General features: G+C 40.0%; 1 protein-coding gene across 1 annotated transcript in view; it reads left to right on the top strand.

Annotated features, from left to right (window-relative positions):
* LOC140694305 (uncharacterized) overlaps positions 1-11,797 on the top strand; it is a 40,624-nt gene extending 28,827 nt beyond the window's left edge. The window contains exons 3-7 of the mRNA XM_072957607.1: positions 4,782-4,934; positions 5,471-5,594; positions 10,392-10,485; positions 10,765-10,885; positions 11,597-11,797. Coding sequence (XP_072813708.1) covers positions 4,782-4,934; positions 5,471-5,594; positions 10,392-10,485; positions 10,765-10,859 — 466 coding nt within the window. The 3' untranslated portion in view covers positions 10,860-10,885; positions 11,597-11,797. The remainder of the gene's footprint in view (positions 1-4,781; positions 4,935-5,470; positions 5,595-10,391; positions 10,486-10,764; positions 10,886-11,596) is intronic.
* The last annotated feature ends 1,256 nt before the right edge of the window (positions 11,798-13,053 follow it).

The following is a 13,053-nucleotide window of genomic DNA, read 5'->3' as shown; positions in this document are numbered from 1 at the left end:
TAAGGATTTCCTTTGGGACTCAGACTAGCCATGAAACACAGAAGATGATTAGATGGGAGACTTGTAAATCACTTTCTTATTAAATTGACATTTGTTGGGCACCAAAAATATGCTACATTCTTTTCTGAGAGTTTTACAGAAATGAATCCTTCAATCTTCACAACAAGTGAGTAAGAAAGATTAGATTGTTATCCCAGGTTTACAGTGTGGAAATTGAGGCACACAGAGGGTAAGTAATTTGGCCAACGTAACAGAGCTAGTAAGTGGCAGAGCTGGGGTTTAAACCCTGGCTATCTGGTTTCCAGGCTCCCAGGGATGAGCTTTGGGAGTTTAGAGGTATCTGCATCCCGGATCTCTGTACCTCTGCATCAGTTAGACCAGAAAGGACAGGGAAAGGGGAGTTATACAGGGGCTCACAGTCGTGTCTCAGCCACTGCCCATGGAGTGTGCCCCGTGATTGGCGTTAATTGTTTTCCAGGCAGTAGATCTGTTCTTATAACAGAAATTTAGTCCATTGAGTTAATCTAGAAACTCTTCCTGCTCTGCTTCTGTCTAAGCTTGCCATGTGACTGCCTGCCCGAGATTGGGCCATGGAGGAGAATCTGTACTCATGGTTGAACTCTGATATTTCAATCTCTTTTGTAGTTTCACATCTCCTGTTACATTAATAAATTAAATTTCTGGTTTTCTTGCATCAGTGTGTCATAAGTTTGGTTAATGTGAAACCAGTCCATGGGAGCCCAGGGGTGCTGACGGTATAATTTCTGAGCATGTGGCATTTCTACCCGTGCAGATGTGGCTGGACGATGTCCACCTTCCTCATTGATTTCTCCCAGCAGCAGGGTCCTCTCCCACCCCCGGATGTGAGGATGGGATCTCTCTGAGTAGGTCAGTCAGAGGCCGAGTCCACCAATCAGATGAAGTACCTGGAAGTGGGTTTAATAGAAGAAAAGGGCTTCCAGGTAGTCCGATGGGCTGTTCGAGTCCATTTGGTGAAAAGCTGTCCACTGTCTGTGGTTGAGCTGCTTCTTTGCTGTTTAAAACTCTGTATTACATGAAGGGATTTTAAAAAGCAGAAAGGTGTGATTTCAGGTGGTACATCCGCACCGGTGACTAGTGCTGGATGACCGCCTTTGTGAGGAATAGACTGAGTCTTACAAACTTCATAAAACAGCCTTAAAAGCTCTGCATATGGGGTGCACTTCGTATGGGGTCCAGTTCATGACTGGTCGCGCTGAGAGGGCACGTAACTGATGATGGCAGAAAGGACACGGAGGCATCATAAAGGTCTCAATCATGTTCCCTGTTTAGAGGATGGAGCACAGTGTAATATATTTGAGCTGGTTTTTCACTGAACACTTTAGAGTATTTTCTAGGACTCCCCAATCCCCCAAGGTTCCATGCAGCTGGGTGTCCCCTCAGTGCAGCTCTGTCAGCGCTTTCCCTGGGCTGATGCGGTGTCACGGGGAGCAGGACGGTCAGCGTCCCCGGCTCCTCCGAGCTCCGTCTCCTCATCCGCAGAGCCTGGTTTCTCATCCGTGTCTACTTAGTAGGGTTGCTGAGAATCACACGTGATGCTTGTCAGGTGTGATTTGTGGTTGTCTCTGTGATTGGCGTATAGTCAATATTTGATAGAAACACTTGTTTTTTATTATAATTGTGGCTCCTAGATTGCAGTGGTTTTTAGTCTGCATTTATTTTTTTATATAAATTTATTCTTATTTTTAAATAAACACTTGTATTTATTTATTTTCATGAAGGTACTGGGGATTGAAGCCAGGAACATTTGCATGTTCAACAGGTGCTCTACAACGGAGTAATACCCACCCTCCTTGTCTGCACTTTAAAATAAACATTTCAATACACAAAATATTTCTTAAACACCTTCATGGGTCCTATTTTCTGCATAGACAATTGAATACTTATGCCATCTCAATACGAATAAATGTCGTAGGGACATACCTTTCTAAATCTGTTAACGTGTTTTAGAACGATCATAGCTAGTGAAAAACACGAGTCTTGGATCCACTACTTCTTAGGGTCTGCTTTGCCATCATGGGGAATTACATTCCACAGAGAAGGCTAATTGGATCTCATTGATATTTGGATGATTTTGCAATGTTCAAGGCTTTCAAAAGCTGACCGTTTTGTATTTTAAACTAACTACAAAGTTATCTTCTAGAAGTTGTAAGTCCTTAGCTTGTGAAGTGCCCAGTAATTCAGTTTGTATATGTCTGTGTCTCTGTGAACGTGTATGTGTGTGATTTCAGGAATGTAGAAATAAGTTCCATATAGCCTTCTGAAACCTTTCTCCTCCAGTTCAACGTGTAGGTATATGTTTACACAAATAAATTGATACTCTTTTGTGATTTGGCATATTGGTGGGAATAAGAGGTTCTCATAATTATTTCAGAAGGGTTGGGGACCATGAGCTTAGAAAATGAGAGGAGATAGAGGCAGGGAGGTTCTTTAAACCTTGTGCAAGATGAGAAACAATAGCTTTTCTTTTTTCTTCTAAAGCAAACTGGCACTGAATTGTAAAATAGTAATACTCAGAATTGCTTTTCTGATCAGAGACAAGTTCCTCAGATTTTTCAAGGCAACATGAATGATGAAATGTGTTTTAGCAGTTATCTTTAAAAGTAGCTTTATTTTTCAAGTAAAAGGCTATAGCCTGTTCTTTTTTTCCAGCTGTACAAGAATTTCTCATTGATCCAGGTATGTGATCAATGTGTTTAGTTTCTTTGGGTTTTTTTTTTTTAAGTGCTTGATTCATTCTGGTGTGAATGAATGTTTAAAATTTCTGGGTTTTGATCTTTAAAACTTGCTGATTTATCAAAACTGCTAAAAATCTGATGTTTGTTCCTTGTTTGGTGGGGCAACCTATTGATTTATGTTGTCTGTTATAGAGGGAAATTCTTCCTCTAGCCTGTAGATAATTAAGTGAATGGTTTGCAGTGTGCCTTAAAAATTATTTGAATGCATTGAGCATGTTTGTCCAGTGAATTTTGGGTTGAGTCATAATAATGACTTTGCTTTGATTCTGTGGCTTTTGTCCTCTCCACAAGAATTTGAATTCTCTGTTGAATTTTGTATTCGTGTTCTTAACAGGGGAAGGAATTTTGCATATTTTACAGAGGTGGGTTTTCCTATCCCCTCTGAATTCCTTCTGTAATTGATACAGCGAAAATCTGTTATTGCAGTGCTTAATTATTTCATAAAAAATTTTTTGGCTTAATCAGAAACAATGACAAAGAATGATAAGAAAAAATATGAAAACCTTCCTTCCTTTGAAGAATAGAAATGAGGTGTTCAGGCTCACGCGTGCTTTGTACCTGACACACTTACTCTCATGTCATTGTGTATCATGATTCGGAGATGGAGTTGCTTCAGGTTTATAGATTTTTGTTGTAACATTTGTGTTGAATTCATTCTCTAGGCATGATGATTCCTGTTGCCTTTGTGGAAAGTGTAGATGAAGGGAAACAAATGCTTTGTTTTGTTTTCAGGAGGCCTGAGATGCTGATGAGAAAAGAGAAGAGGGTGGGCTGAGGAAAATAGTGACAGACCCTCACCTCCAGGCTGAAATTGATGAACAAAGAAATCAATTAAGTGTATCGGTATTTGACTAATAGAAGTCAGACAGCCCAGACTGTCTAGTTATGCCCAAAGGAAAGTACTGAATTCACCTGCAGAATTAGGTGCTTTTCCATGTAGAAGCAGCTTAGAGCAATCAGAAAAATCAGTCTTATGATGAGATATAAAAAGAATACAATATCTTTTATTTCTGAAAGTTTTCTACGGAAAGTTGTGTAGAGCTAAAATTAATTTTCAAGCACCAGGAGTTAATAGTTTAGGTGGTTCTGTGGGATCGTTATTCAGGGATGTGTCTAGACGCTGCTGGAGTGGCCGAAGCTGGCAGGAAAAGACCCAGAGCCAGGATTTGTCATCCAAGGATGTCCTCCATAATGGTTCCATGTGGGAGCCCATGATTGGGTTAACAAATTGTAACACATCCCAGCCGACTGTCAACTTTAAGAAGAAAAAATGTGCTTAGTAACTGCTTTAAAGCAAGCACCTGTGCATCCTCACTTCTGTCTCCTTGCCATAAAAAGGAGAGACAATGCCTTGCTTACATATTTGAGGGTATAGATAGCACTCTGCTTATTGCACAGCAATGACCCAGGCCCTCAGCTATAAACGCCAGGCCTGCGTGGTGTTAGATAGTCTATTATCCCCAAAACAGGGACCAGGCTGGTCTGGTGGTCTGCTTTGTAATGAACATGTCTAAAAAATGTATCTTGTTCCCCTCACCCCATGACTTCCCTAAAGGTAAACTAAGCCTTAGTACTCATGGTGGAGTCTACAATCTCTGTCTCATCCCTTCTTTCCCCAAGTTCCTGCCTACTATCTCACAACTGTTAATGACTTTTTCCTTTGATTATACACAATAAATATGGGAGCATTTGAGAGACTCGTGGAGTTGGCTCCCTAATCCCTCTCGCTTTCTTTCCTTTTTCCGCAGTCTTGAGTAATTCATTCCTTGTCGGTAAGACTTCCGCCAGCCAGAACCCACAGTTCCAGGTGAGAAGGATGCAGGCTTTATCCCTCCTACCCGAGGGAGAGAGAGGAGATAATTGAGATATGCTCCCCTGTGGTCCCTTCCTGCCCCAGGGCCACTCCAGTTCACCTGCAGCCTTCTGGCCTCTGCTCACAGGGCCTCTGTCCCAGGATTGACTGCAGCCTTTTATTCCCTTGTCAACATTCCCTGTGCCTTTCAGAGGTTGGTCTCTTCTCTGCAATTCAACCCTGGCAGATGTGATGGTGGTCAGCGTGCTTGTGGGCAGTTACTTGGGGACTCCCAGGAGCCATGCTGATTCTCCTGAGTCATTCGGGGTTACAGAACTGTCAAGCACTGCAGGAAGGCCATTCACGTGGGTTCAACACAGCATTACATCACTTTCATTTTATTTTTGAATTTTCAGTGGAGAAATTATTTGTAGCACACTATTCCAGATTTTAGGCCGCCTGCTTTCCTCACCACCATTTCCTTGTTGGCTCTGGTGCTTGTTTTAAGAACCAGGTTTCTTCTCTGGTCATTTGTAGCAGCTGGGTTTGCCGAATCATTGAATTGCATTTGAAGCAGAATGCTTCTTTGTGATGTCAAACTGATTTTCCTTGTCATGTCTGAATATTTCGTGTACACTCAGTAACAGTTTCAAGTGAAATGCTCTTGTCCAATTTCGGTTAACTAATATTTGCTGATCTCCTGCTTTCATGCTGAGGGCAGTTTCTTCTTCCTGTAATAAATGTTAGCAATTTGCATTTACTATGGAAGGTACTAGCCCAAGGTGCTTTTGTTCTTAATAGTTTTAATACAAATCACCCATTAAAATGTACAGCGGATTTTACTCTATGCCCAGAAATGTGCATCCCAGTCAATCTTAGAACATTTTCATCCCCCCAACAGGAAACCCAGTACGCATAAGCAGACATTATCAACTTCCCCATTCTCCCCAAGCCCCAGGGAGCCACTCTTCTGTCTCTGTGGATTTGCGTGTGCTGAACATTTCATGCAAATCGAGTCACTTCATGTAAGTGGAACCGTCTATTTTGACTGACTTCTTTCACACTGAGTAACGTTTTCAATATTTGTCCACGTTGTGGCCCTGGGTCAGTACTCTATGCTTCGCTATTGCTGAATAATATTCCACTGTATGGCTGGGCCCCTCTGTTTACCCATTCATCACGTGATAGACATTTGTGTTGTTTCTGTTTTTTGGCTCTGAAAAGTAATGGAGAAAAGTAATGGTGAAAATTTCTGTAGGAGTTTTTATGTGAACATTTGTTTTCAGTTGTCTTACTTCTGTGCCCAGGAAGCAGAATTGCTGGATCATTCAGAAACCAAATATTCAATTCTCTGAGGACATGCCAGGATGTTTTCCAAAGAGGCCACGCTGTGTTACGTTCTCATGAGCAAGGGCTGCGAGCTCCGCTTCCTCTGTGTCCTCATTAATGCTTGTTAATCTGTTTTTGATTATAATCTATTGTAGTGAGTGTGAAGCGGTTTCTCCTAGTTGTTTTGACTTGATTTCCTTTAGAGCTAATGTTATTCAACATCGTTTCATTGTGCTTATTGGCCATTTGTATATTTTCCTTGAAAAATATATTTTCAGATCCTTTATTCATTTTTTAATTGAGTTGTCTTTTTATTGTTGAGCTGTGGAATTTTATTTTTGATACACAAATTCCTTATCAGACAAATGATTTGAAAAAATTTTCTCCTGAGTGTTGTTTTTTCACTTTCTGGATGGTGACTTTTGAAGCAAAGTTTTAAATTTTAATGAACTCCAATTTATGTCTGTTTTCATTTTTCCTTGTGCTTTTGGGGTAATATTAAATATCTGATGTATTTTATTTAAACTTGTATATTTAAAATAACTTAATTCTTAGACCGTTCTAGGAGATGGGTACTGTTGTTGTCCCCAGTCTATGCATCGGGGACTGAGATGCAGAGAATTTCACTGACATATCAGTGTCAAAGCTACCCAGTGCTGTGGGAATTCAGACCCTCATATTTTCCCCTAGCATCTGAGCTCTTCACCACCATGCTCCACTCTTTCCAGGAATCGTTAAAGAAAAAGTCTTTACTTTTTTGATTTCTTGTTAGATTTTTTTCTCATTGGGGACCTCATCTCCTCATTTTACTTTTGGATATCAGTGTAGATTTATTTTAGGTCTCATATATGGAGAAGCATTGCTATCAGTTAACTTCTTTATTACTCACTCTCCAGTGATGATTGTTACTAGTTGACCTAATCAAGTCATGTTTAAGTCTTTCCTGCTCATGACACTAACAGCAGAGTCATGACTTATAGAATGCTCAAAGAAGAAAGTACTTGACTGATTTTATTTTGCTACCCAATCAAATCAATCAAATAAAAACCCCAGTGTTGACACAGACTATAAGCCCTCCAGAATAGGGTCACTGTCTTCCTTGTGTTTCATTTGTTGGGTCACAGTGTCTGGATAGTGCCTTGCTGTCCAGCAGTTTTGTGAGGATACGGTGCTCGTGAATCATTTTAAGGACAGAATTTTGACAATAGACTGTTGTTTATTCCATGAGGGAAAAGGTAGTATAGAATTACTTCTCAGATCTGTTTTAAAATTAAGCTTTGCATTTTGAGAATAGTTCAAGAAACCATAAAAAGATTTTTTTCACTAATTTTAGATCTATCTTAGACACATTATGTTTACATAGCAGAGTAACTTATCAAGTAGATTTGACAAGAGGAGTGTAATATTGATTATTTGTTTTAATTGAAATATTCTACCTGGGATAAAGTAATCAGTGCCTATAAATGAAAAAATATGTTTGTATTTCTATGCAACATGGGAGCAGACTTCATATGTTTCTATATAATATGTATGACTGTGTGTTTTAATCTTTCTGTCAGTGTTTTAATAGTTTTTCAGCAATTTTGTAACTTTAGAATTCTTCTAAGAAAATCACCCCCGATTCTAGTGCAGTTTGTACTGTGTATCCTGTCTTATGCATGGGATTCCACTGTCCCCTCAGTGAGGAATTTCCTCTCCTATTGTGTTAGGAGCAGAGTTAAAGGAACTGTGATTTCTAGGTCTTTGCTCTCCATGTGTTTGCAGTTGGCTGTCAGTCACGATTTTCCCTTTCCTGAGTTTTCATTGTTATATTAGGATTTCTGAAAATAACTATTACTATGTTGCATTGGTCTCCCTAGAAACTTGACGTCTTAGTGCTTTTCAGTTTTCAATTTATGAAAAATGCAAATGCACTCTTGTTTTTAAGTTGTCCTTTTTCACTAGATATTTGTTTATCTCTTTATTGATAAAATAATGTTTTCCCAATGAATGAATCTGTGTGCATGTTTTAAAGGATAACTTATTTTTTATTTTTCTTATTGTAACAGTAATATTCATTGTAGAGAATTTAGTAAATAAGGATAAACACAGTAATAACTTCACAATGGCCTCTAATCTCACCTGGAGGTACAGTTGTAAGGTTTGAAATTGAGAATTACAAGTCCTCTCAAATTTTTCTTTTTCAAGTACGTTTTGTTTACTGAGATCCTCGAAATTCCAAATGAATTGTAGCAGCAGATAGTCAGTTTCTGTAGAGGAGCCCGCTGGGATTGTGATCGAGACCACGTTGAATATACGAATCGCTCTGGGGAGCACTGCCATTCCAAGAGCACTGTCTTTTGATAGAGGAAAGTGTGTGGAGTGTCTGTCCTTGTATTTAGGTCTTCTTAACTTTTTTTTCAACAATGCTTTGAGTTTACAGAGTACTATTTTACTTTTTTTATCTTTGCCTTTATACTGAGGACAAGTGTGCAAGTTACCGGGATCAGAAATGTATTTGAGCCCCGCAACTTGCTGCCACCATGGATGCTGCGCTCTTGCTTCGCCCGCTGTACAATCTTGCACAGAATACGACCTCAGTAACTCTCTCTTGAATGAATGATTATATGATTGTTGGATGATGCTTGAGAGTCATTGTGATGATTTTTTCCCCCAGCCTTTCCTCAGGTCTTAACTATGCCCTTTCCCTTCCTAAACTCCAGCCTGGGTTTCAGCCTGCCTGTGGCATTGATTTTCCCTGTTTGTGGACTCTTCCTTTCACTAGTTCACGATAATGTTACATGTGGGCTGTGGAAACTTGCTAGATGTCAAGAAAGAGCAAATCCATTGTATGCTAATATTTTTAGAGTGTGTTATTGTTTTATCGATTGAAATTAAATGAGGCTGCCCCCTGAGCCCTCCCATGAGCTCTTTTCGCCTTCCTACAGCTGATACTGCTCTAATTGCTGCATGTGCCCTTTCCCCAGCTTTGGTTTTGGAATTGAATAAGTCACCATCACTGGAGCCCTCCCTTTAAAAGATAAAGAGAACATTTGCTCCTTCTCCCTGTTTGGGGACTTCGATGAGATGAGATCCCAGATAAAGAATGGAGCCCCACCTCATTCTGACCTCCGCTCTTTCCGTTCATTTCTTCACGGGAAAAGAGTACTATTCAACAGTATAAAGATTAATTGTGAGCTAATGAGATAGACAAGACAACCGATCATTTATTAAATAACCTTTCATGATAGAAACAAATGTATTATACACACAAACAGCACACAAAGCACGGTAGTACCATGGTTACATTCGTGGGACCGAGTTCGATTCCTGCTCTGGAGTGACAAGTCCTGTGTGATGGAGAACTGGTAGGTTGGCTTAGCCTCTCCAGAACTGATTTTCTGTCCTGCAGAGACGGGGCTCGCTAGGCGTCCCCCCCCCGTAGAGGTGCTGTGGGGTGCAAATGACGCGCGTGGGCAGCCCGAGCACAGCTGCTAGTTCCTCGTAAGTGCAGGGTAGCATAGCTTTTGCAGTGACGGCTTTATGACCGCCCCATGTAGACTGTCAGTGCTCCGAAGGGATGCCTTGTGGTTTGGAGATGGGATTCTCACTTCTGTAAATACCCAAGTATAGTGTTATTGGGCCCTGTAGATTTGAGTCTATTCTTTAGAAAGTACATATTGTAGATATATTTTTCAAGCATGCGTGCTTTTTTTCTTTTACTATTTAAAGTTCTACCCTCTCATCTCTTGGTGTTACTTTTCATGGAATCCAGGAAACAGTCCTAAGCTACCTGCCTCTTCACACTTTTCCGTGGTGGTTTCCTTCCCTGATTAGAAGAGGGTTTTGCATAGGAAATTTTATTTTTTCCCCTTTTCTTGGAGTCTCTCTCTCTGTCTGCCCATCTCTCACCTCTCAATCTGTCCATTTCTCAACCCACTGATTCTTCTGACATGTTCCAAAACGCATTTCAGGCAGCTTACAGAAGAACAGATACTAAATAAACAGGTGAGAAAATGGAGCCAAGTTCAGACAGTGAGGCTAGGAGGCGGGCCTGTGTGAGGGTTGCAGGCGTGAGACACACGCCTCTGCCCTGTGACTTATAAGATCGACAGCAGCAGTGTGCTTCAAGCTCCCAGCAGACACAGGGAAGCAGGGTTTGTGAGAGATGCTTACTGGCTGTGAAATAAATAAGTGGCTTAGGAGAAGCTCAGCCTTTCCAGCTACTAAGGCTCAGGAGAATATTTTGAGTGTCTTCCAAAATCAGAGTATGGCATCTTTTCTTTTTTCAGAGTTCTATGTATAGTTGGTTACATTCTATACCTGGAAATTTCTCCAAAACTGCTTCCCACGTGAGTCCCATGGCTCGGGAATTGGGTGGTTCTGCTCACTGACGGGGGTTGGCCAGAAACAGAAAATGAGAGCCTCAAAGGAGCCTGGGATTTGTCAGTTATGTTTTGTCAGTGCTGTAGGGTTCAAGAAATGCTTTCACCATTTCTCTCCATCTGAGGCAGCAGCGTGATGTCTTACCAGCATCAGGAGCTCAGGGCCACAAGATGGTGGGGGTTGACTGCACTTGCGTCAAGACAGCTGAGCTAGTCACTGCAGGTGTGGTTCTTTTACATACTGCATTTCATGTTCTTTACTAGAATGTTTCAACAGGGAGTTAATTAACTGAGTTAATTAACATTTAATAAATATGATGCTTTGTTGAAAAGACAGTTATAGGCAGAATATAAGCTGTGAAGTCTTTAAAAACGGTTTCATTACTGAAATTTCATTTGGGTAGATACACAGTTTATCTTATATATGCCTCTCTTTTAAAGTAACAAAGAAACAAGACAGAAAAGGCAGAGGATGATTTCTGTTCTTCCTCTCGGCTTGCAGGTGCCCTCACCCCCAGTAGCATCAATCCAGACATCAGCACTGACACTGGCCGTGCTCAGAACTGCCTCAGGCCTGAAGACACTGCTGACAAATAGAAGGGGATCACGCCCTGTTACAGCAGGTGCTCTCAATTTGTGGGTCCTTATGTAACTGCATGGTGTTAATCAGGATCGCCCGTCCTACATTGTGTGATGCTGCTGCCTTGTCTCCTAGTTACTTGTTCCTCTAAGTATTCTTGTATTATTCTCCAATGCGTAGTACTACACACCTAAAAATGCTTTTTTTCAGATGAAAAAGAATGTGCATTTAAAATAATAAGTCTGAAAAAGTAGGCAAAAGAGGCTATCCTTGTCCCGCTATTCAAAGATAATAATTAACACGTTAACGTATATTTTCGTCAGTGTGTATCACCTCTGTCATAAAAAACCAGAGAGCACTCTGTGACTGTTTACTGTGTGGACACCTCCATTTTCCATTCGGCTTTTTATATGTTTTTCTACAATATTCTATCTCCTCTGGCATGATTTTTGATGACCAGTATAGCATTCTGTCTTGTGGAGGCATCGTCCATTTTACTTCGGACTTAAATAAACTTTTAAATTCCAAGTATACTTAACTGAAATACTGAAAAGGGAACTGTGGTGGTACAGGAAGGCCCTACCTCCCTTCCCCTTATTTCTGAAGATTAAAAGCTGTTGAAAATTTGGTATATATATTTCATGACCTTTATGCCTATGACATACATATATACACACATATGAGAATTCCATGTATACGTGTGTGTATATATGCTTTATTTAAAAATGAGACCATACTATATGTTTTTCTGCAGCTTGCTTTAATCACTCAGGTGTATATCATAGACGTCCTCCCACTCCAGACTCACACGGTCCTTTCAGATAGAGTGGAGGGGTCTCCTGATTTGCGGGTGTGGTCTCTTTCCCACGCACACCTTTGGTGAGAGAATGCTGTGGACAAGGCCCTGGACCACGGCGAAACGCCGGCTCCCTCATTGCTCGCAGCTCGTCGTGATTTACCACATCATTGTCTTGATGGTGGACAGTTAAGTTTTCTCCATTTTCCACTGTCAGAAAGGATATTTGACTGGCATCCTTCTTGCACAGACATTCCTGTGATCTTTTATGAGTATTCCTTTAGTTAAGGCTTCTGGAAATTTAGTCCCTGGATGTGACATTTGCATTCATCACAGACTCCTTTCAAGTGACTCTAGAAATTCCTTCCATAGGGGAATGAAAAGATGCACAATTACTTATGTAACGAATTCTCTATTGCTGGATATGATTTCACTTCAGTTTTTCTTCCCACCATTGTAAACAGTGCTGTGTAAATGCCCTGATGGGTACATCTTTTTGGACTAAATTTGTTTTTTCCTAAAGGAAACGATTGTTAGAAGTGGTGTTGAGTCAGTGTGTACGTACGTTTTTCAGAGTTTACATATCCATTGACATGTCATCCTCTGAAAATGTCGCTCATGGTTTCTTCTCCCACAGATGGACACTAGCTAGAATATCTTTTAAAAACATTTGCCAATATGATGAGCAAAAGTGCTTTTTCATTGTTTTAGTTTGCATTTGATGACCAGTGAGGTATTGAGCATTTTTCACTCATTAGCCATTTGACTTTTTTAAAATGAATGATTCCTTTTATCCTTTGCACACATTTAAGTGGGGGAGCTTCTTGTTGCTTTGTGAAGCTCTTTGTATGTTATGAACATTAACTTCTTGTCTTCAACAACATGTATCACAGAGCTTTTTCTTGTCATTTCTTGCCTTTCATTTTGTTTAGGAGGATTTTTATTTTGGTAGTGTCTCAAAATATTCTTATGATAATAAATGTATTCCTTATGGGTTTTATCTTTGACATTATTCTTAAAAATAATTTCTTATACTGGAATAAATCTCCTCTGTAGGTTTTTTTTAATCTCTAAGATGGAGATGATAATAGTGCTTGATAATGTAAGGGTAAGTTGAGTTAATAAGAGCAAAGTGTTGTATTTGCTGTTATTAGTACTTTTTAATATTTACATTACTGTCTGTAATTTATCTTGTGGTCCTTATGAGAGGAATAGTATTTATTCTTTCCAGGTGATTCTCAGATTGTCTCAGGACAATTATTGAAGTCATACTTTTCTCTTTGATTTGAAATCCCACCTTTACAAAATACTTATGTACACTAGAGTCTCTTTTTGAGCTCATGGTTCCCTTCTGTCAATCTGTCTTTCTTACTCCAGCACCATAACTTACATATTGTAAAAATTTATTTAATAAT

This window comes from Vicugna pacos, unplaced genomic scaffold (genome assembly GCF_048564905.1).
Source record: "Vicugna pacos unplaced genomic scaffold, VicPac4 scaffold_21, whole genome shotgun sequence".
Taxonomy (NCBI): Eukaryota; Metazoa; Chordata; class Mammalia; order Artiodactyla; family Camelidae; genus Vicugna; species Vicugna pacos.
Note: the sequence above shows the minus strand (reverse complement) of the source record. Positions and strands in the feature narration are given on the sequence as shown.